We start from the raw sequence: 25,153 nt of genomic DNA on the forward strand, positions 1-25,153 counted from the left end.
ACTGTTAAAATGAAACTAGTGTGTGTGAATAATAAACTAAAAAATAGAGTTTATTCAACAACATATATTGTCAAATGAAATTGTAGTATAATTAAAATAATATTTTAATATTGTTAAAATGAAACTAAAATCCAAAGTCATATAATAACATATATTGTCAAATGACATGGAGTGTAATTAAAATAATACTTTAGCATTATTATAGTTAAACTAGTGTGTCTGGAAAATGAAACTACAATGTATATTGTCAAATGAAACTGTACTAGAATTAAAATGATACTTTTGTATTACTATAATGAAACTAGTGTAGGTAGGAAATGAATGAAACTAGTGTATGTAGGAAATGAAACTAAAAAACAAAGCAATATTATAAAATGTAAATAAAGTGTAATTAAAATAATACTTACTTTATGGACTACACTATTACATTGACCATGGTCCACTGAAAAATTTGCCTACCATAGGCGGGTAGGCCATTAGTCCAATAATCATATTATTTGTATAAAATCATGATATTTGAAGTATTGATTGATATTTTCCTAACGCGTTTATGCGTATTAAATTTGTTTGATTGAAGATAAGAGCATTTACTAGCCCATTCACCAATCACCATTATGTCCGAGAAATTGAACTTCTACTTTAATTTATTACGGAACAAATATCAAGTGAGACCTTTTATCTATTAGATAATGTTCTAAAAATTAAATATTTGAACTTATAACAATTACCCGTATAGTCTTAGCTCATTGGTTCAATAGACAATATTTAAAATTAATGATCAATGTTCGAAAACAAATTTTAAGTGAAATTTCGTAACTACTATATCAACACTTTATAAGCACTTTATATAAAATTTATTCTCAATATAGCTAATTAGCTATATTTGAGATCGAATCTAACTTATAAAAGTAAATGCATGTTATATCTCTAAATTATTTCCATGTTCTTTAAATTTAGGGATACTAACATGTATTTACGCTTATAAGTTTTTTAGATTATATATTATATATAAGTGACATAATAATGATAATATTATTTGATAAATGCTTCCCACCCATACAAAAATAACACAAATTTTGCCACTTTATGATGTGGTTCTTTACCAGTTTCCTTATTTGTGGCTCTATGTTTTTTTTTTCTTTTTTCTTTTGATATTTATCAGATTTCTTAATGGTTAATTTTACTAAATACTTCTAATTTTAATAAGTTAATTTATTAACTTTTAGTTTTGAACTATCTTATCAGTTAAGTTTGTCAAATAGTGCCAAAATAATATTATTTCAAAATAAGTTATTATTTTAAACTACCCTTTGTTGACAAAATGGAGTTTTAAGTCTCTTTTTTTTTTTTTTAATTTAAAAATAAGATATACACTCCTAAATAAGTTTTACCAAACACCAAACATAGCGCCAATAAGTTCACAATATGTCGTATTATATATTGAGTAATGGGTCACACTTGTGTGAGACCGTCTCACGGATTATTATTTGTGATGAGTCGGGTTGTAATACTTATACTAGCAAATGTAATACTAAATTATGAATAAAATATAATATTTTTTACTTGTAAGGAAAAACATAATACTTTTGAGGACAAATATAATACTTTTAATTTTAATTTGATGTAGAAGTATTACATTTTTCCATATAAGTAATAAATATTTTATTCCTGATTTAGTATTACATTTGCTAGTATAAGTATTATATTTCATATTGACCCGATCTGTCTCACTGACAAAGATCTGTGAGACGGTCTCACACAAGTTTATGCCTAAATTTTATGCATTGACGAAATAGTGAACCTTATGTATACAAATAATGAACCTTGATTTATTGAATATATTATAAGGAGTGAGGTGAGCCAAAATAAGTTTAGCTATGCTCTACACATAATGAACCTCATCATATACAATTGGAACGAGCCTATAATATACATGTATAAATAATCAACATTCAATCAATTTGTACATGCTAAAATAATAAACTATATGCATACAAATAGTGAACCTTATGCATGTAAATCATGAATTCTCAAAAATATTTTCATACTATTTTGTAAACATTAAAATATATACCATATGCATGCATGGTCACACAACAGGTTCATGAACGTTTAATAACGAAACACATGCTCATGTTCATGATCACAATTCATTCGTGAACAACAAATAATATATATTCACAAACAATAACCAAACAAACATCACAACTATATATATATATATATATATATATATATATATATATATATATATATATATATATATATATATTACAAATGGGCTTGTTCACAAGCTCTTAGCAAACGAGCTTACAAGTGTTCAAACTCTGTTCGTTTATGAACTGAACTCTAAAAATTGTTCATTTATATTCACCTATCTTAATAAATGAACGCGTATCGAACATGAACACGAATAATTTATCGAAAGCTATGTTCGCTAACCTCTATAATTAAATATAGTCACGTCCTACTATTTACTTCTTTCACTAAAAATTTAAAATAAAAATAAGGGAGAAGTGTCAAATAGGCCATGTACTATTGGCAAGTGCTCAATTTCCACCATGAACTAAATTAAAGAGTATTAACCACACTTACTTACTAAATTTGTTCAATTACTAAAAATGCTAATTGAACAAATTTAGTAAGTAAGTGTGGTTAATTAACCTTTAATTTAGTTCATGGTGGAAATTGAGCAATTGCCAATAGTACATGAGTCTATTTGACACTTCTCCCTAAAAATAAATTAAAAATTTTGTAATTAGGGTGTTATCAGTTTAGGAAAATAAAATTTTCCTCTTTCGAGACTCACATGCTGCCTTCCCTATTTTAGCCTTTCTTGTATCTAAATTACAATTTTGTTTTGTTTTTTTTTTTTTTTTTAAAACAAAATGGGGACTATCTAGTATCTAGTATCTACCCTTGCTTACAACCCTTCTAACTTTAGATGTCTCTCTTATCATCAAAGTAAGCCTGATTCATTTCTTGTGACACTTTGCTCGTATTATTCCAACCAACTCATAATTTTAATTGAGATAAATAAATTTAAATTACAATTAAAATATTTTCTCTTTCTAAAAATTCCCACCCCTCTCTCTCTTAGTTTACCCTTATCCGTTACATAAAGGTTAAAAATTGTAGTCCTTTTGCTGTTCTCCTCCTTGACTCCAGTCTCCCTGAAATTACTCCTTTCATAATTGTAACCTCAACATTTATACTGTATTCTTTATTTTTATTTTTTTTTTAGAAATTAGAAAAAGGTCTTTTCTTGGCTCTGATTCTATCTTTTCTTGTGAATAGTTGCCTTCATTTTTCGCTTCCTTCTCCTACTGTTTTTATTCCTTTTTTACATCAACTGTTTTGCCGTTTGCTTGACTTGTATGCTTTTTCATTGAGTATTCTTTTCTTTGATTCTTCAACCCATATCAGATTCCCCCAGAGTTTTCGATTTTCTTTATTTCCTTTTTTTTTTTTTTTTTTTTTTTGCACTAGCACTCTCTGTCTTCACCCTACCGCCCACATGCCTGGTTATTGAGTTTGTCTGATCTGGATCCAATCGCGAGAATATATTTTTGTTCCTTTATTTTTTTTGGTTCCCATCAAAATTTGGTCTTTTCGAGCGAGCTTCAGCAACACCGACTAGAAGGAGGAGGAGAGGGAGGTGAGTTTCGTTGACTTTCATTCTTGGGCACCTTGCAAGATTTATATTGGTTTACCCTATAAGATTGTAATTTGAAGTGGTTGTCCTTCTGTTTTGAGCAAGTATTTGAAATTATTGAATTTTGAGGAAATATATGAAGTGGGGTTGTGTTTAATTCTGGAATATGTAAGTATTTCATTACTGGGTAGATTGCTCTTAGGGAAAGTTGTGAACTTTGATGATTGAGTTGGGTTTGAGAGTATAGTGTAAACTGTGTGGTTGCCTTGAGTACTCCTGAGGCATGGCAGGGTTTGAGGTTTCGAAATATGCCCATAGCCCTGTGCATAAGGCTATAATCTTGAAAGATTATGCGAGTCTCAGGAGGATAATTGCAGGCCTGCCAAGGCTTTGTGACCCGGCTGAAATTCATTCTGAATCGACTTCGGTTGCCGAGGAAGCTAAGGTTGATGCTATTTCAGCTGTGATTGACCGTCGTGATGTTCCTAACCGGGACACGCCTCTTCACTTGGCTGTCAAGCTCGGTGATGAATCGGCCACCGAAATGCTTATGCTTGCCGGGGCGGATTGGAGCTTGCAGAATGATCAGGGGTGGAGTGCACTGCAGGAGGCAATTTGTAACAGGGAGGAGGGCGTTGCGAAGATTATTGTTAGACACTACCAGCCTTTGGCTTGGGCCAAATGGTGCAGAAGGTTGCCCCGGTTGATCGGGACGATGAGAAGGATGCGAGATTTTTACATGGAAATCACGTTTAATTTCGAGAGTTCTGTTATCCCTTTCATTTCCAGGATTGCGCCCTCCGACACTTACAAAATCTGGAAGAGGGGTGCAAATTTGAGGGCGGACATGACTTTGGCTGGTTTCGATGGCTTTAGAATTCAGCGTTCTGATCAGAGCATTCTCTTCCTCGGTGATGGCTCTGAAGACGGGAAATTCCCTCCCGGTTCACTGTGCATGGTGTCGCACAAAGATAAGGAAATTATGAATGCATTGGACGGTGCTGGTGCTCCAGCAACCGAGGCTGAAGTGAAGCATGAAGTGGATGCAATGTCTCAAACAAACATTTTCAGGCCCGGAATCGATGTCACTCAAGCGGTTCTGCTGCCTCAGATGACATGGAGGCGGCAAGAAAAAACGGAAATGGTGGGCCCTTGGAAGGCAAAAGTATACGATATGCACAATGTGGTTGTGAGCATTAAATCAAGAAGAGTTCCAGGAGCTATGACAGATGATGAATTCTTCAATTCGTGCAATGAAAACGAGACCGAGAGTGAGGATCTTGATGAGATATTGACGGAGGATGAAAGAAAACAACTTGAGGCTGCTCTTAAGTTGGACTCAACAGACGTAGGCATCGAGAATGGTGATTCAACCATTGCACATCGTCATAGTTGCTATGAGCAAAGGGATATTCACATCGAGGAGATAAATGGGTGTAGAAATGGCGAGAATGCCCAGGAGAAGAAAAGATGGTTTAATGGCTGGAGGAAACGGGACAATAAACTTGAAGGAGATAAAAAGGTTATCCCACCTAGAAGTTCTATCAGTGTAGAAGAGAAGGTTAATGATTGTGTTGACAGTTCTTCACCCCCTAGTGAATCAAAGCCAGGAAGGCATTCTATGGATGTTAGCTTGAAGAGGGACGAGCTTCGACGAGGAAGAGACGTGAGAGCTTCTTCATCTGCCAACGCTGAGAGTTCAAACCGCCGCAAAGATGGAAGCCGGGAGAGTGAGTATAAGAAAGGATTGAGGCCTGTTCTATGGCTTGCCCCGGATTTCCCTTTGAGAACTGAAGAGCTGTTGCCACTTCTCGACATTCTTGCTAACAAAGTTAAGGCTATCCGGAGACTGAGAGAATTGCTCACAACAAAGCTTCCAAAAGGAACCTTTCCGGTTAAGGTGCGATATCTATACTTGAACCTCTGCACTAGTGTAACTAAGATATTTGTGTACGCTTTATTTGCTTTGATTCTTTGCTTTTATTTCTGTGATAAGTTGATGGATGGAATAGACAAAAAGCCACCCAACATTGAGATTTAGGTTTGCATACACTTTTTACAAAATAAACTTCTTTCTGTATACTCTTCCTTTACCACTTCATTGTCACCCTTACACTTGAGTCCACTCACAAAGCTAAGGTCACTGCTTTCGTTTGTGTGCCTGGAACTCTTTATAATCTAATCTCATGGTGGCCATATGCCCAGTTGTATATCTATGAACTTGTATGGATGCTGAGGTGTTGGTAGCAAGAAACAGAAAACTATAAAATTAGGGTTTAGGGAGATTGATGGAACAGTACCGTAGGAGAGACTAAGAAGGCTGGGATGAAGCTGCAATTTGAAATAGTTTGGTGTATTTACTCCATTTTCTTAAATCTGTCATGAAGATCATGCCATCCATGTATTAGTTTTTCTACACTAAGCGTTTATAGTGTTTTTTAGAGGGTTGTAATAAAGTAAATTGGTTTATTCCAAATGTGGTGGTCGGTGGACACATAAGAACCGTTATATCAAACTTGTATCACTGTCCCGCCATTATATGACTTGCTTAGAAAAAGTTTCATCTAGTGCCCCGGCTGATCCAAGCCATCAAAATTTTTCACCATCTTTAGATTTATAATACTATATACTCCATTATGCAAAATTGCAAACAAGAAGATTGTTGTTTGGCTTTAGTATCACTGCAAATTTAATTTAATGCCCTATATGAGCGCATACTGGATCTGGAAAACGCACCTGCATCATTTTCTCCTTCCAAACTTCTTGGAAGATGAGGGGGCAACCCTAGCCAAGTTGGTCAGGTTGTTGGCTTGGTAACTACAAGGTTCCAAGTTCAACTCTCAGTGGGAGCGGCATATTGGCCTTCTTGGTTTGAGCTGGTTAGCTATTGGAAACCTAGGCTAGTTTACCTCCTTGTGTTCATCTGCGATCTAGGGTTACAGGGCGGGGTTTACCCCGGGTAGTGACTGCGGGTTTCCTCGTCATTCAAAAAAAAAGTTTTTGGAAGATGAGCATTGTATTACATTACAAGATTTATAAAATAGGGTACTAAGCCCGGTACTGCTGCATTTTCACTTATTCTTGTATTGATGATATGCGTTGTTTCAGGTTGCTATTCCAGTGGTTCCTACGATCAGAGTACTGGTTACTTTCACAAAGTTTGAAGAATTGCAGCCACTGGACGAGTTTCAAACTCCTCCATCAAGTCCCACCGCTCCAGGCATGGAAAGCCCGACTGTGGCCCAGCCATCCACGTCTTGGTTTCAGTGGATAAAAGCCCCGTATCAGCGTCCTAGTAGTTCATCCACCGGGAGTTCGAGCTGCAAGATTGAGAATATTCAAGATCCCTTTGCAGTCCCTCCGGAATACACGTGGATCACAGCAGAAGCAAAGAAAAAGAAACTGCAGGAGAAGTTGAAGAAAGGGAAGAGCAAGAAACAGTAGTAGGCGTTTAACCACCGATTCACCCCTGATCAAAGGGTGAAGGATTTTAGTTTGGTAAAAGGAATTTGATGATGTATACTGGCAGAGAGGTGTTGCTTCTCCTCCCTCCCTACCATTCAAATTGCTGCATCTTTTTCTTATCAAAAAAAAAAAAAAAAAACTTTGGTAAATTATTGGAAGGGGGTATACGACATAAAAGTACATTCATCCAAATGTTTGAAGCTGATATTTAGCAGTTGCTCAACTATTATGTGATTCATCATGTTTGCTTTTCTTTGAGATCAGATCAGTAGTAGTAGGTTTGATGATGGATCATGGATGCAATCTTTTTCTGTTTATCATTACTTTTTCTTACCATTTGATCTATTCATTTGTTGATTTAAGTATATGACTTGAGTGATTATAGCATGAATGGGATTTTATGCATTTAGAGTATATTTTGGTTTGCTAATATTAGTTTAACTGTATTTGGTTCTGATTAATTTGGAATCGAATAAACTCAGTTCAAATTTATTTGACTATCTCTTTCGGAGTTAATCACTTAAATTTGGACAATAATATGTCTAATTATCATGAACATTTATATTCTATATATATGGTGTATATATGATTACAATTTATGTTAATTTAAAATTTATCAAAGTTATATAAAAAAATCAATATTTTATTTTGAATACTATTGACTCTATTAGAGGGTAACCTTCTCTGGTGCACACGGTACTTGGTAACACAAATAATTTAGTTGAATAATCAAAAAACCGAATAACTCTTCTTACTATCTTATCAGGTGAAATTTTTTTTGTACTCAATGCTGACTTTCAAATCAAACTCCTATAGAATCAATTTGTTAAGAGTTAATACTTAATATAGTTCTCGATTATAATAGTTTTACTCGATTTAATTTTAAGACTTTAATAATTTTACACAATTCAAAATTCTGTTGGTGTGTGTTAGAAGTAAGGTTAGGATGATAATTTCTCACCCTTATCCCATTTGGTTAGATTACTTCTTCCTCTTCCCCTTATCTTCCCTAACTTTCCCTCCCTCTCCTTCATTCACAGTAAATTCCCCAAATCCCCTCTCTTCCTTCCTTAAGCCTTAGAAATCCTAAAGTGTACACAACTCAACCATTGTTGACAAATTGGCAAAGATTATCAACGGGGGATGTGAGACAAAGAACTAAAAGCAAACACACACCAAAATAGGGTATGCACAAAGAAACCATACTTGAATTGATTGTTTGCCGATGTTCTGTGGTTCATGTTCATCATTAGCAGTGTTGAATGGACATTGGGGATGGAAGAAATTTAACCGTATGACTTATATATAGACGTTTTTAAGACAACATACATCATATAAAAAATCATAGGAAATGGTAAAAACCGTAGAGCCTTATAAGAAATGAAAGAATTGGATACATTTAATATATACTTACTACAGGAAAAATAATTTAGTTCCAGTATGGTTAAAAAATAATAATAATAAAAAGCTTAGTTCCTGTATGTAAACTCTTCTGGTATGTTAATATTTTTGCTCTTGTAAACTCTTCCAGTTTGTTTAGACTTATACATGCAATTTTTATTAAGGTGTTTTTGCATTTGGTGTAAATATTTATTTATTTATTTAGGATTGATGTTGATTTGGGGATGAAGACCTGCATTTTTGCGTGAAGCTTAATAAGGGGAAAAAGGAAGAATCATTCCAAATGGGATGAGGAATGTAAATTATCATTATGACCCTATTTTTAATAGTCAACTAATAGAATTTTTAATAAAGGACTAAATTTCATAAAACTATCAAAGTTCAGGACTAAATTGAGCATAAAAAATCAATTAGAACTAAATTAAGTAAAACCACTGTCGAGAACTATATTGAATAAGAGTTAATTCCATCAAAGGTCCCTTGTGGCAATTTCAAATTTAGTCCCAGACTATCGTTTTTGTCATTTAACATCCCAAACTATTGTTTTTTAGACACTTTAAATCATTTTCATGACTTTTTCTATATTTAGTAAGGACATTTTGTCTTTTCATATTTTTCTTTTGTTATATTTTTGGTTTTAACCAGTTTAATTGGTTTAGGACTTTAGGTAACATCTGATTTTTAGTAATCATATTTTTCAACCGATTTTTAGTAAAGTCCTAAACCAATTATACCGGATGAAACAAGAAAAATAACAAAAAGAAATAAAATGAAAAGACAAAAATGCTCACACTAAAAATAGAAAAAATCATGTGAAGACTAAAAGTGTCCAATAAACAATAATCTGGGATGTTAAATGTCAAAAATAATAATATGAGATTAAATTTGAAATTGACAGCAAAGATAAGAGATCTTAGGTGGAATTAACTTTATTGAATATTAACTCAATTCGTTAATACTTTAACCCAAAGCCGGGTTTGGTCCCTGTGAATAACCCGACCCGCATTGTATAGTACCTTACTCAAATTCTTTTCTCCTGTAATGCAGAAGCCCAGTTCCTCGTCTACCCCAAACAATGAACAGGTGCTTGTTTTACTTCTTTGAGCTTTCAAAATTTTAAAATTATGAACTTTTCTGATAAAAATCATTTCGTAAATTACTTTTTTTCCCCCCTTTTCTCCCCTAAATAAATTGTGTCTCTGTCCGCACGTTATCTTTTGCATTTTGAAGCTTACGTACAATGGATGTCTATATAATTTAGATAATTATGCAATAACGTATACAGTGATGAGCTCTTTGGATTGTTGAAACAAATTTGATTATCAAAAAGTAATCAGCAATTCTTGAAAATGAAAAAAAAAAAATAATTGGGATTGTAATTTCTGATTGTCAAAGAGATTAATGCATAATTTTTATTTTTATTTTAAAAGTAAATTGAGTGCTCATGATGCTGCACCTTATGAGCTAGTTGAAATGAAGAAATAATTTGAATGTAGTTTAAGTGTTTAACTTACTTGGAAATTTGTAGCCTGTTGAATCCGATTTTTATTTTTATTTTTACTTTTTGTACAATTTAATGCACATTTTATTATAGCTTAAAGCCAACTGTATAAAGACTAGTATGTTTCTTTGGTTAATCATAAGCTAACGTTTTGGAGCTAGCTTTGTTGCAAGAAGAGTTGCCATTAACATCACGAGATTCAAGTTTGCACAGAGGGCATTGTGTAGTAATGCAGGTGCAGAGCCTACCTGGTTCTAACTGTGATCAAATTGTCAAGGTAGTTTCTTTACTCTATTTAAATAACATTCCACTTTATGATCTAGTCCTAGACTAGAATGTATTGCTTCATCTGCAAAAAAGTAGAAGCGAAGTCAAACTGAAACCAGTCCAAAAAAGAAAAGAAAAAAAATCCATAAAAGGAATAAGAAAAACTGAAAAGTGAGTCAGTGACTAAAGTGAAACATGCTAGCCATCAAGGCAAAGCAAGAGTCTTTATTCAAAATCTGGTGATTGCAATGTTTGTATAAGTTAGTATTACCTTAGTCAACAATATTGACTGTTTAAACTAGTTATGTGAATATGTGATATTCTCATTGCATTCAGTGCCTTTTTATTGTATGGTGAAGTTGGTGGAACCAAACTAGATTGGGGTTAAGACTTTGTTATCTACTTATCTTTCAAGAGAAATGCATTCACAAGGTCGATCAATTAGTTTTGAACACTTGTAATTTCAGAATAGTTTTCAAATTTGTGTTCTTGGTCTATGATGTAGGAACCTCTGAACAAGCATGAGTTGATTGATAATTCCGAACAATATGATATTGCTATTGTCGGAGGAGGCATGGTTGGCATGGCCTTAGCTTGTTCGCTAGGTAATGTTTTTCTCTCTCTGACTCCCTCCAGAAGTATATAGTGATTCTCTTCTATATTTAGGTATTTATTATTCCATCCATATAAGTTCACCAGCATCTCTCACCAACCAAATGTGACTCTGTAATGTGTATCAGGCAGCAAGGTTTTAGTTTTGAATCCCTGTGGCATGCATTATTCAACATGGATAATTTGATGTTGGCATTGTTTTTATTATTATTTTATATATATCTTTTCTTACCAAGACTATGTGGTCTAATGGTACCCGGGTTGGACTTCCATTTGGAAGGTTATGAGTTCGAGCCTCATGGCGTTATTGGTTCTTTGTGTTTCAGTAGGTTGAGAAAGTATATGAACAGATACTACATTGTAATAGAGCCAGTAGCATTTAAAAATATATATATATCTTTTCTTTTTTTCTTCTCAGAGCATAAAACTCTAAAGCATATAGATCCTGAAGAATAAAGAGTTTTCAAGATCATCTTAAATCTTTCCACTAAAGAAATATAGGGATTGTGAGTGGCTGTGATGTTCCTTTAATTATGTAATCCAAAAAACCTTCACTTTATTCCCAATATATCAGTAAATTTGTCTAAGATTTTAAAATATGGTTGCAGCAAGTACGCCATTGACAAGGCAGCTAAATGTGGCTATAATTGATAGCAATCCTGCATTACTGAATGCTGATTTGTTGAAAAAGGAAGGTGCCCCTGATCCAAGAGTCAGTACAGTCACACCTGCAACTATATCCTTTTACAGAGGTATTACTATACTTTGGGATAGCCATTCTGAGGTGTGTGTTGTGTGGGGGTGGGGGCTAGTATTAGCTATTCTTAAATTCTCAGGAATAGCTATGTTTTCCCAATACCAAATATGCCCACACACATATTAATAGTTTAGTGGGGAGACTTGCCTTCACTCAATTTTAAAATTTTCTCTTCTCTCTAGGAAACTGTTTTAATTGTTGCCACCATAGATGTAATTAATTGCGGATATGGATGTATGATTGTATGATATTATTTACCCCATTTTTATATTAGTTTTTCCCCATTCAACTTTAACTTTTTTTTTTTAGTTAATAAATGTGCCTCTCAATTATTCAAAATCCTGAATCTGCCTCTACATGTGGGGGGTGGGGGCAATGCTGGTAGAGCTTGTTAGTTTTGGCTACCCTACTTGCATAAGGTCATTTCTGCTCTCAAGGAAACGGTTTTAATTTTTACCATAGAAGTAAACTGTTGTTCATTGTAGATATGGGTGCGTGGCAACATGTCCAACAACATCGGCATGCTTTTTTTGATAAGATGCAGGTAAGCAATGCCCTTGTTTCCTTAATAATCCATTTAAGTTTTGTCAGAGAACTTGTAAACTCTACTATGAAAGTATGAATCTTATTTCTACAGATATATATGTTATCATCTCTGCTATTCTTATCAGATTTATATCCTATTGTCTCATAGGAACTTTGGAGGTTTTTCTTGTTGTTTCATGTATCTTCACTTGAGTTCTCTTTTTCCACCTTCTATAAAGGACTATCTTCCTAATGCTTTAGATTCCGAACCTTGTAGGTCTGGGATATACTAGGTACAGTGCAAGAGATGTTGGTAAAGAAGTTTTAGGGTAAGTGCATCTTTTGGTTTAGAGACAACTCTTGTTTCTGTTATTATGGAGTTCTTATTCATAGATATTTGGACATTCACTTTAGGTGTGTTGTAGAGAATAAAGTGCTACATGGATCTCTATTATCATACATTCAGGTATTAAAAGGTTATTCACTATGTTTATATTGTTTAAATGAACCACCTCGATCTAAGCCTTATTGGTGAAATTATAAAGGTTTTGCTTGGAAACAAGCGCATATTTTGTATGTTTTTAATCTAGACTAGGTGATTATACACTGGCAATTCCTGACTCTCGAGAATTTGACAGAGCATGGATTTTAAAAAGAGAATATACCCTACCAAGTTAAGCTCAATGACCGTAAACTCAAGTAGTCCATTGACAACTTCCGCTGGCACAGTATCACAACCTTGTGGAGGTTCTGCTCGATTGGAGTTGAGCAATGGCGATAGTTTGTATGCAAAGCTGGTAGTAAATCTCAAGTTTATTAAATGCAGAAGCACAAAGAAATTTCTTCTATAGATATATTAATAGTTCAGTTCGGTGTTTCAGCTGTTCACAGCCGTGCTGTGTCACAGGTTGGAGCTGATGGGTCAAAATCACGTGTTAGGGAGTTAGCGGGAATTGAGACAACCGGGTGGAAATATTCCCAGAGTGCAATCATCTGTACAGTAGAACATGCAGAGCAGAACCGTTGTGCTTGGCAGAGATTTTTACCTAATGGTCCAATTGCACTTTTGCCCATCGGTGATAATTTCAGCAACACTGTATGGACCATGGACCCAAAAGAATCATCCGAGCGCATATCAGCGAGCGAGAATGAGTTTGTGAACATGGTGAACCATGCATTGGATCAAGGGTATGGCCCTCGTCCCAAATCAGCCAATGAGCGTTTTGAAGCTCCACCCAGAGTTATAAAATTGTGTTCAGCCAGAATGGTCTTCCCATTGTCCTTAATGCACGCCAACACTTATGCATCAAAACGTGTAGTCCTTATCGGTGATGCAGCACACACTGTTCATCCCCTGGCTGGTCAAGGAGTTAATATGGGCTTTGGCGATGCAATTGCTCTTTCAAAAGTCATTGCTGAAGGTGTTGCAGTAGGATCTGACATTGGGGAGGTATGCCCGTAATTATTTCTTTCCTTAAGTTCTTCGATAACACCATCATGTCCATAAATAGAAGTATTACCTTGAATCATCCTTTCCTGCATTGGGAACTCCCTAGAAGTTTCTGCAAGACGTTCTATTAACATAGAAAATGTGTAAAAGATTGTGTCTCGACTTAATTTTCCGCTATGTTAAACGTATCCATAACCTATAGCGATGGACTAGACTACCTATATCTTTATGTATATAAACGAGGCATCATGCACATGGCTTTGATATAGATATATATATGAATTCCTTATATAAACAATATTGTTGGAGCAAAAGCAAAAGACAAAAGTGCAATCCACTTTAAAATGAGCTCTTGCAATTTGTGTTTCGGGCATTACACAAACCATTCTGCTTATTTTCGTTCCCGTTATGCATGTACTGATCAAAAGGCTTTCCTGAAACAGGTTTCTGTGTTGAAGAAATACGAATCCGAGAGAAAACCTGCAAACATTGCAATGATGGCCGTTCTCGATGGTTTCCAGAAGGCATATTCTGTTGATTTCATGCCTGTGAATCTACTGCGGGCTGCTGCATTCCATGCTGCGCACTATATATCGCCACTGAAACGAAATATCATCTCTTTTGCTTCAGGTGAACACAAGATTCCACTGTTCACATGATCTGTATGGTAGATTTTATAGATATTTTGTGGTATGCAAATTGTGGAATTTGGTTTAAGTTCCTGCCCACTAGAGAAGGTCTTTGCACAATAATTCCTAATACTATCCTTTGAAAAGAGTTAATTCTGAATTTATTTATTTATTTATTTTTTTTTTTTTTTTTTACCGTGAGTCAATAGCGCATCCATTGAAGCTCGAACCCGCAATATGCTATGTGGGAGTTTAATTTGATGTCATTGGACCACAAGGTCCTTGGCATATATTGTCATTTATTACAAAGATACTTGACACATCATTTATTTGTGAGTTAATACCCATTTTGGTCCCTCGACTATTTGATAATGCGCAATTTAGTCCCACACTATTAAAAGTATCCAATTTAGTCCTCTAACTTGTAAAATTATACCCAATTTGGTCATCCATTACAATTATCATCCATTTACCATTATAGAGAGGGGCAAAAGTCCATTTATCTAATAGTTGAGAGACCAAAATGGGTATTAACTATTATTATTTAATAGTTGAGGGACCAAAATGGGTATTAATTATTGTTAGGAATAAGGATCAAATAGGCCATCGAACTACACACGAAAATGCAATCAGACCATTGAACTCAAAAAAAGTGCAATTGGGTCCCTGAACAACACAAAATGTTGCAATTAAGCCCAAAATGACTTGTTTACCTGATGAGGGGTTACCGTATTAAAATAATACTTTTTAATTTTATTTTAATAATTTAAAATAACAAAAATAAATTTAAAAATTAAAAAAAAAAAACAACGGGTTTTACGTTTCGTCTCCGCTGACCAGTCTTCATCTCCGGCAGCCTGGAGACGAAGAACCTTCTTCGTCTCCAGGCTGCCGGAGACGAAGATTGGTTCTTCGTCTTCGGTGGCAAACCTGTTCTTTTTTTAAATTTTTTTTAAATTTCTTTAATTTTTTTTAGTTTTGTTATTTTAAATTATTATAATAAAATAAAAAAAAATTATTATTTTAACATGATAACCTCCACATCAGCAACAAGTAAACATGTCATTTTTGGTCGAATTACAACATTTTGCGTTGTTCAGTGGCCCAATTACATTCTTTTTTAGTTCAGTGGCCCAATCATCATCATCATCATCATTATTATTGGGACAATGTCTCGCACCACCATATTACTTCCTACAGTATTATTTTAAAAAATAAAATGCAAACATCGTTATTATTGGGACAATGTCTCGCGCCACCATATTACTTCCTACAGTATTATTTTATCATGTTCTGATATCATGTTATAATCTAGACACCACTAAGTGCTCTTATACCATGTTACAGTCTCGTATACTATAGAACGCTTCAGTGATTGATTGTAAGTTAAATATTAACAGAAAAAAAAAAAAACAATAATAATATCAAGTTGTTTGTGTTTGAAAACAAAATCAATTACATCTAAGTAATAGAAGTTATTGAGAAATGTTTAATGCCTAAGTTACTTTATTTTTTTTTTTTTTTTGTAAAATCTTAACTGGCAAACATAAAGATTGATTGGATAATGTCTGTTCCCCAATTTCCATTTTTTTTATTACTGTCCACCCACTTATAAGAATTTGTCAAAAAAATTGACATTTAATTGAGAATAATCAAAGAATATTAACAAATATAAAATTATGTGACTAAAATTGAAAATAATTTGCTTATTTGCTTTGCATATAAGTTATAAAATGAATATAATTACCAAGTGGCTTGTAGTCCACTGGTATCGGGTTGTTCCCCTAAGTGGGAGGTGTAAGGTTTGAACCTCAGTTGAGGCAAATAGTGTGTATATGTAGGGTATCCCCTTCCTTATTAAAAAAAATAAAATGAATATAATTATATTCATATTTTTTGTACTTGTTGGTACAAAGTTTTGAAGATCAAAAGATGTGTGAAATCGAAGTGCTTTTGAATAAATATTGGTGGCCAAGTTCAATTAATGGAGGTCATGGTCTGCGCTGGAAAAATTGGAGTGGGCTGTGCTTGCCTAAGAGTAAGGGTGGGATGGGGTTCAGGCGTCTGCGTGAAATGAATATCGCGCTTCTGGGTAAACAGCTATGGAGGTTACTGACCAGACCGAATTCTTTCGTGGCCAGAGTGTACAAGAGTAGATATTATCCTAATAGTAATTTGTTTGACGTCAAGATTGGGAATAATCTGTCCTTCATATGGCGGGGCATGGTCCAAGCTTTGACTGTGGTGCAGAGGGACAGTCAATGGTTCTTTGATAACCAGATAGACCAGCCATAGTCCAGATTCACAAGTGAAACCTAAAAATGCTAAAACCTTAGCGCACTTTAGTACTGGTAACAGCCAACAATCAGAAGAATTGAATACTGTAGAAAGAAAAAAAAAAATGATTTTAGCATAAAGCTTTCCATTAATTGAACTATACAGATTTTTCTGTTATTTGAATACAGAAAGAGAGGATTCAATATATTGTCAATCTATACTGTATTTGTGTAATCTCTACTCTAGCCTCTAGGCATGTGAATCACCAAATGTGCACAATATAATGCAGGTGGTTTAGAGCAAGAAAGTTATGGATTAATTAGAGTTACAGTAGTGTATCTCGTAGCAAGCGTGCGAATACTCTGGAAGATAATCGACTGAGCACCTCGGGAAGCACTTTAGCCGAAAGGCCTGGAAGCACTGGGAGAAGTTCTTGAATAGCCCGAGAAACATCAACACCCTGCACACATGAGTTGGAAATTACATGCATGCAGTTCAATATTCTCATTGTTGCACATCTAATTAGGTTGAACAAACTGTAAACAATATTCTCAGCATACATTTTAACAATTCATTACATAGTAGGATACTATGACTCTGTTTGGTAAAGCTTATTTTAGAACTTATAGCTTATTTTAACTACAAATAAGCTATAAGCTCTATTTGGTAAAACGTAGGGAATTTAAAATACAGTAGTTGATTTTATGACAGAACCTATGGAAGTTCATAATTTTGGAAAATCCCAATAGATAATATTAAATAATGCCTTGCAGATGTGGAAAGCAATTAGTATCTTCTAATGTCTGAAATGGCTCTGCACCATACTAGTATTGAGCCTTTCCACTTTGACCACAAGTAAGAAGGATGATATGAATAATTGAAATTTAGCCCAAGTTTGTTTATGATTCAAAAAACAATTTGTATTATGATTAAATATTAATCCATACAACTGCCTAAGTAGATCATAAACACAATCTATATACGGTCTATGGAAGATAGAATGAATATTTTTTTCAGGGAGGAAAAGGTCAATGTACCTGGTTTGATGAAATTGCACTTCCAGCTGTTAAGAAATCAGCTATCTTCTGGACATTGTTTAATATGACTTTGTCCTCCTCCGTTATGGTTGGCAAAAACGCAGCGGGTTTGATAGGCCCTAAAGTAGGAACCATGCTGAATACTGGAGATGCATTTTGTATTCCAAGTAAAGCCATTATTTGCACCAACTGTTCCCTTGTAACTGCATCAATTCCTTTTACAATCTGCTTAAAGTCAATGTGTATACGCGTGTTTAGGGTTCCTTGGAATATTTGATCCAACCAAATATTATTTATAAAAGGCAGCAATAACATTTCCCTAAACTTCAATTCGTAAACATACCTCATCCAAAAGAAATTCTCGGAAAAAGTTCCCTTTTTCAGAAATTAGAAATCCCAAGGCTGCTCTAGTTTTAACAGGTTGCATCCCTTCAGAAGCAGCGAATGGGAGTACAGGAAGCATGTAATTTGGTTGAGTTTGTATAATTCCAAGTTCTGCCATTCTCCCATTCAAATTCTCCCCACCTCCGCTCTTAGCTGCAGTTATGAAATTCTCAAATGCTTGCATGACATCTATAAATCTTTCGGCATCAAAGACACCAGATTTCCCATATATGGTATATTTTAAAGCGCTCCTCAAACGTGGAGATTCATCTGTCAGGAGTCTCTGGTATTGATAAGAAAGGTATGAGTTAACTTCAGAGTATACATACAGATATAGAACTTTCTTTTTTTGGCACAAGTAACGTATTTTGTAGAGTAAAATAAGAGACTCAGTAAAATAACTTGTGGCTTCTCCAAAAAATTATGGAGTATACGAAAAGCACGAATAGCAGCCTCTTAATACTCTACCTGTGCAATATATGGATAGGCTTCATCCACAATGGCAAAGTCAGGATTTCCCACTAAGGCAATACCCTCCAGAACTCCTATTGCTCGAATGATTAGAGCAAAATAAGGGGGTATTCTAAATGGATAATCAAATGTTATTTGTGCCAAATCAGATGCCAGCTCCTGGAAGTTAATATTTTTTGCTCCTCCACCTTCAAGCGCCTGATCAAAAACCTTTGCCAGCACTGGCAAGATTGGTTCCAAATTAACCCCTTCTGGAATGAAACCTAACTTGACAAAATCCTTGACTATTGCACCATAATCTCTGTGTATAAGGTGAGCTATAGCTTCGATCATGCCATATTTTTGGTCATCTGTTAGTTTTGTAACCAAGCCTACCCAAAAAAAATACAAATAAAATTAAAAACAAATCAGAGCATGCTGTAATAATTCAAAATTAATGCAAAGTTCAACGTCTTACTAAATTAAGCATCTTAAGATATTCTAATGCCCCCGACCCAAAAAAAAGGAGTTAAAAATAGGATCTAAAAGAAAGAAAACAAGACCAAAATATGTAAGATAACCAAATAATATAGAAAAGATGACCATATGACTGCAATACCAACAGTGGCTAGACAAGAACAATGAAAGAAAGTAATGCAGTCCATGATTAGTGTTTCCTATGACCTCAAGTAGCAGAGAATCAGTATAAATACAAGGAAGACAGAAAACAGAAAGTAGGAACTACAGGGTCCAAATTAGCAATATATCAGGTTTGGGTTGCTTGCATTTGTTCTCTAATCAGTATATGTTATACTCCGTATAAATTTTCACCATTTTTTTGTTGACGAATTAATTTGGACATTGAAATTTTTCAAAAGGAAAACAAGTAAAACTTTCCCAAACCTCAGGAGGTCAAAGCAGAAAGCTGCATTTACTCTAGAATGAGATTTTCTGCAAAATATCCTCATGGAAAGATCTCATACAGAATCAAGTATAACCTAGAATGACTCTCCATAATGTACTCTTATAGAGTGAACTCTTACCAAAATCAAGTATAGCTAGCTTTCCATCTAGAGTACGTATCAAATTCCCTGGATGAGGATCAGCATGGAAGAAACCTGTATCAAGCAGCTGTAGAAAATGAAAAGCAGTAAGATGATGTACATGATACTAACAAAGATATGTTTCACAAATTGTGACTGACAAACTTCATAAACCAATCAGCTGGTAAAATCAAGAAGGAAAGGTTTCAACAGAAGTTCGAAGCATTAATAGGTTTGAAGAGTTTGTACTTTCAAAAATATCACAAACAAACACCTTCAAAAGTATATTACCTGCTTAAGGTAGCATATCACACCAACGTTTACCAACTCCCCAACATCACTTGCTGTACTTTGTGATAGTTTCTCTCCATCTATCCACTGTGTTGTAAGAACCTTCCTTGAAGTATATTTTTGATATGTTGCAGGTACAACAACCTGAGAGAAGTCTCCCAAATCAGAGATATGCATTCTCAAAAATTGAGGCAGCATCAAAGTATTCCTCTCACGAGCATTAAGAAACCTTATTTGCTCTTCTATATGGAAAAGGAAGATCATAGACCTCTCTTCATTTCTTGAGTCAATGAATAGAAACAAAACAAAACCAAAAAAAAAAAAGGCTCATTTATGCCCGTGGTTTTTTCTGCCTAAATTGGTTACTTTTTCTTAATTTCTTATTTCTTCTTGTTGTGCCAGTGTGTGCAAGGCAGGGTGTGCTGGGGTGGAAAAGATGAAAAGTCAATGTTATGTTGATAGATAGTGATGTCAGTTACCTGGGGAAGGTCTTTCTTCATCATCTCTGCAAAAAGTGTCCCATTTTCTCCCTCATTAACGTAATCAAGCTCTTCAAAGAAGCGAGCAGCCCATTCATCAACTAATCCGACCACATCAACTGAGATCTTGAAGATAAAAAGGGAACAGTGTCATTATTGCAACAAGCATTGAGCACATAAAGCAAAAGGAAAGACATCAAGAGGGTGAACAGTAACTAACAACTATTACCTGTGGAAATTTCCTAAGAAATAGACCCAAATTCCGAATAATGAATAAATCGACTGTAACAGTCTCAAGGACAAATGGTCTCTGTACTTTAACAGCTACCAAATCTCCATTCTCTTTGAGCCGACCTTTATACACCTGTCCTAGAGATGCTGCCAACAAATTTCCATAAATGCAAAAATATGCGCCTTAGAACCTGGCAGGAATTAAGAGCCAAAAGATTCTTCCCCAGAACTTTACCCCTATGGTAAAAGGAGACAACATGCGAAAACACACAAGTATAAAGATAGAGCACATGCAGCATTACATTCAGAAGGGGGGAAAGACCTAATGAAAGAAACCTAGAGACATAAATTAATTATTTGAAAACTTAATATTATCACAGAGCTTTCAAAACAAATAGTAAAGCTAAATGGTTACTGAGTTTACCAGCAGCAATTGGGGAGGGAGAAAGTTCCGAATAGATGTTATACCAAGGCTGTCCAAGTTCCTCCTCAATAAGGGCCATGGCAACATCATCCGGAAATGATGGAACCTGCAGGGAAGATGTTAATGAAGAAGTCAACAGCAGAAGTGTTTGGCAATTTTGTTTTTGTATTCATATCAAGTTAATAGACATTAATCTTCATTCTTAAATTCAGAAAATAATCTCTCAATAGTATCATATGCAAATTACTTTTCCTCCTAATGGATGTTATATCTGCTGTTTGACAAGAAGATATTCACTATTTCATGTATGTTTGAATTCCAGATAGTATAACCATATGCTCAACTCATGAAATCCAATACTGCTCACAAGTAAACACTATAAAACTAAGAAAGAAAAAAAGAGTTCTCTTAAAATTCAATAATTCATCTCCTGAACAATTTTGATCATGAGTTCAAATAATTAATTAAATTAAGAGAACCTCATTTTTATGAAGCCTGGAAAATTCAATATGCTCAGGACATTATGGATAAATGCTACTCCGTATATAGTTCAAGAACCTATAAAGACATGCCCTCTATACATTGGTGTATACATGCCCACCCCATATTTATCCTTCCAGTGTGGAAAGCACAAAGATGTTGACAGCATGCAAATACCTACGAAATCCATTTACTCATTAATGCCAAATAAAAGTTGTGAATTGATCAGAGACTCTCGCTTATCAAATCGTATCACTTCTATTCAGTCCATCTTTTTCTAAAAAAGAAAAATTCATATGCCATTACCGAGAATGGATTTAGCGAATGTAACTAATAGTATGCAAATTGAAGCACATGGGAACTTCAGAGGAAAAAGAATTTTTGTTGGTAGTAAATAAGGGGCTTCAACCTTACCTTGTCACAAAGCTTTTGCAGCTCAACCATTGCAACTGGTGATAGTATATCAGGTCGAATGCTTAATGCCTGCCCTAGTTTAATATATGCTGGACCCAGGGACGTTACAATCTCCCTCAGTTCAATAGCTCGGGCAACCTCATTCTAGTGGTAAGATAAAGATCAAAAGGTTATACGATATGTAAAAGGCATAAAATAGTTATTGAGGAACTGTTTTAAGAAAATGTGCATTCCCCCCTTTTTGACATAGGATATGCAAAAAGAAAATGATGAAGAATTTACTGAAAACTGCTGATAGAATTTTTATGTGTTTGCTTCATTGAAAAAAAAAATAACCACAAATGTAGACCAACAAGTAGATGTAGATCATCATTTTAAGCTCACTCTGAAGTGAAAAACATATTAAAATTATTTAACTACAGTACTACTACACCGCAATCACTATAGCCAGTAAATGTGAAACCTTCTTACCTGGTGTATATGATATTTATTTCCCACCCATTTTGTGCACATTTATCATTTATAGGGAAAAAATGTTTAATTAATAAAAGTAGAAAGATGTATCAATGAGTTACATATAACAAAATGGGGAATCCCCTGATCAGTAAATAGAAAAAGAGGCCATGCCTATGTACTCATGCAGACGCTGCCAAGTAAAAATAGCCTTAGAAAAGGCCCAAGCTAGGCTAAGCTCCCAATTATGACACAATTTGGGGACTTGCCTGCTTGAGACTCTCAAGTAAATGGTCTCCAAGATATCATAAAGAAGTACCTAAGGGCCTTAGGCTTCTGGTTCCTATATCTCAACTACATACATAAAAATAAAAACAACTTTAAGCACTATTTTCCTTGGCTGGTCAGTGAACATAAAAAGTAGCATAATATGTAAAAGTGTGATGCTGAAGGCTCACCTCTTTGACTTTTTTGTTTATTACATCCGAGGCAATGCGTGAAAGAAAACCTCCAGCAACAGACAATAATTGCACAATACGTGTTGCAACAGCATTTGGCCTTTTCCCCCAATATGCAGCAATGCTAGCAGGCTCATATACTAAAGGCAGGAACTCACTGCTCTCATCAACCTTAAGAAATCGAACACAGCACATATGTAAGAATAAAACTTTTAGCCAGAGGAAATCCTGTACTCTAGAAGTAAACAGAAAGGAAGGCAACAATCACTTAGCTTCTGTTGATAATCAGCAAACTTTCATTTTGTTAACCCTTTTCTATAAAGGGAACATCAGGTTTCACTTTTTCTTCCCTTTTAGTTACTAAGTAATCTGATAACTTTCACTGCCTTATAGAAAATATTCTAAAGTTCAAACCTCATAGTACTAGGGGTCCTACTTCTAACTGTATGTAGGAATAGTATAGTGTTGACAATTCGCTTAAATATGGAATTATGGATAGTGGTCCCAAACTGAAAAGTTCAGTGATGTGTAGAAGTTGGGTTATTAACTCGATAACCCACACATAATCAACCTTAAAGCAGGTTAAAGAACATTGGGCAAAGAGGCTAACAAAAAATATGCATCCAATAAAAAACACAACCTAAAATTTTTAGTAGTTTATAATCTTTGTGACTTCTCTGCCTTGTTAAGAAACTTTCTCTGCTACTATGAGAGCTTGTAAATGTCCATGCATAACTTTATGATGGCTAGCAACATATAATGGTAAAAGCACAATTGAATCATGTATACAACCAGAATTCCTTCACAAGAGTCAGTTAACGGTTCACTCTTGAAACCAGAAGTATAGGTATACTGTATACATTATAGTTAAGCCGTATACACTGCTGTTAGAGTGGTTCACACTATACTAAAATAGAGGTCTGCCTCATCTGAGAGCTTTCACAACAACAACAACAACAACAACAAAAAACATACCAACAGTGAGAAATGAGAATCTTAATAAAAGTTACACACATACCTCAACTAGGCGAAGCTTAATATTGTTATCTGCAAACTGAGAATCCTTCAGATTTTGACCTCGTAGCCCCCTCATTAATATGGCTACTTGCTCATTTTCTTCCATTTGTGCCCTTACTCTCTTGATCTCTTGTGATACATCCTGCATTCTCTGTCATCCCCAACCTCATACCATAAGCAATAAACTAACACATAAACAGGCACATTACTGCCTAAACATATGAATATTTAGAACATAGATACATGAATACGGACAATACATACTAATGCAGGTAATATAAAACAAACACTCGGTATATAATATATAGATGTGTGTGCGTTTGTTTTGAGCACTTGCTATAGACTTCACTAGAGCAGCATCACTAATTCTAGAGTAAAAGTACATGAATGCTAGACGAACAAGCTCCTCCATCACATACAATTGCTACAAAACATAAGAACATGAAGAAATTCAGAAATACCCCATATAATTTTAACCATAAAAGTATGGAGGGGAAAAGGAAATCACCTAGTATACAGTTCATTTCTTCTACAAAGTAGCTTTTATTTGTTGAATTTGTTCTGATTAACTAGATTTTCCAGGGAACCCCAATTTTTATCCATCTGTTAACTTACATAATATGCAGAAATTCAGGGAAATTCAAAATAAATACTCCGTACAATAAATGATTGAAAGGTACTAGAAACTTACTGTAGAGACTCCATTTACTGGCTTGGGGGATCCGTTGACTACTTTGGACGAAGAAGGCTTGGTGTCAGACGGCTTAGGCTCAGTTGCAATGGCACGCACGGCGGCGTTCCGTCTCCGAATCCTCGGAAACGACCGGCGGTTGCTGGCGGCCTTCAAAAAGGGAACGGAAACAGTACGAGACGGCAGAGAGGTGCAAGGCCTGCAGAAGACGAGCTGCGAAGCTGCGTCCATTGTTGCGGAATCAACAATTCAGATACTGCTAAGCTACCAAAAATCTAAAGATAAGAACTCAAATGAAAATTATGTAGAAATTTGAATTGAATTTGAGAGCGTGAGGATCTGTGAGTAAGCGGGAGTGGAGAGGATCGCAGCAGTGTATATTCGTTGTTTGTGACACACGCGAGTGGGTTATGGCTGTTGAGAAGACACGTGGAGGAGCGAATAGCAGCTAAAACGTTGGGCTGAGAGTTAGTTGGACATAGTGAGCTGACGGCTGGCGGGAGTTATGTTTACAGCCGTTCGTTTCGTGCTCGCCCGACCCGCGCCCAGCGGTACGAGTGTTTTTTTTTTTTTTTTTTATCACAATAAATTTTCATCGCCTCTAATCGATGTGTGACCTTTCAAATTCCTAGTGAAATTCAAACTTACACAGTATTATTGGAACAAATTGCACTTTTGGTCCTGTGAATATTAGGGTACTGACAATTTGAGTACGTGACTTTTAAAATTCCCAATTTAAACCTTTAACTATGTAATTTTTGG

The 25,153-nt window shown here is 35.0% G+C and overlaps 3 protein-coding genes across 3 annotated transcripts; 2 read left to right on the top strand and 1 right to left on the bottom strand.

Moving 5' to 3' along the window:
• The first annotated feature begins 3,288 nt into the window (after positions 1-3,288).
• LOC109161960 (ankyrin repeat domain-containing protein 13C-like) lies at positions 3,289-7,463 on the top strand. The gene is made up of 2 exons (XM_019310552.1): positions 3,289-5,555; positions 6,764-7,463. The coding sequence occupies exons 1-2, from the start codon at positions 3,939-3,941 to the stop codon at positions 7,097-7,099; spliced, it is 1,953 nt and encodes a 650-aa protein (XP_019166097.1). The 5' UTR covers positions 3,289-3,938; the 3' UTR covers positions 7,100-7,463.
• A 2,062-nt stretch (positions 7,464-9,525) lies between these two features.
• Positions 9,526-14,369, top strand: LOC109161592 (ubiquinone biosynthesis monooxygenase COQ6, mitochondrial-like). Its single transcript, XM_019310061.1, has 10 exons — positions 9,526-9,604; positions 10,184-10,299; positions 10,795-10,894; positions 11,510-11,653; positions 12,144-12,202; positions 12,445-12,512; positions 12,598-12,649; positions 12,822-12,983; positions 13,091-13,633; positions 14,077-14,369. The coding sequence occupies exons 2-10, from the start codon at positions 10,252-10,254 to the stop codon at positions 14,290-14,292; spliced, it is 1,392 nt and encodes a 463-aa protein (XP_019165606.1). The 5' UTR covers positions 9,526-9,604; positions 10,184-10,251; the 3' UTR covers positions 14,293-14,369.
• A 2,279-nt stretch (positions 14,370-16,648) lies between these two features.
• LOC109162133 (uncharacterized protein sll0005) lies at positions 16,649-24,805 on the bottom strand. Its single transcript, XM_019310846.1, has 13 exons — positions 24,392-24,805; positions 23,702-23,851; positions 22,684-22,854; positions 21,773-21,916; positions 20,879-20,984; positions 20,453-20,601; positions 20,224-20,349; positions 19,745-19,888; positions 19,454-19,541; positions 18,429-18,802; positions 17,920-18,243; positions 17,577-17,801; positions 16,649-16,999 (listed from the first exon to the last, which is right to left on the bottom strand). The coding sequence occupies exons 1-13, from the start codon at positions 24,620-24,622 to the stop codon at positions 16,865-16,867; spliced, it is 2,367 nt and encodes a 788-aa protein (XP_019166391.1). The 5' UTR covers positions 24,623-24,805; the 3' UTR covers positions 16,649-16,864.
• Between the last annotated feature and the right edge of the window lie 348 nt (positions 24,806-25,153).

The sequence above is a fragment of the Ipomoea nil genome, unplaced genomic scaffold (genome assembly GCF_001879475.1).
Source record: "Ipomoea nil cultivar Tokyo-kokei standard unplaced genomic scaffold, Asagao_1.1 scaffold2926, whole genome shotgun sequence".
NCBI lineage: Eukaryota > Viridiplantae > Streptophyta > Magnoliopsida > Solanales > Convolvulaceae > Ipomoea > Ipomoea nil.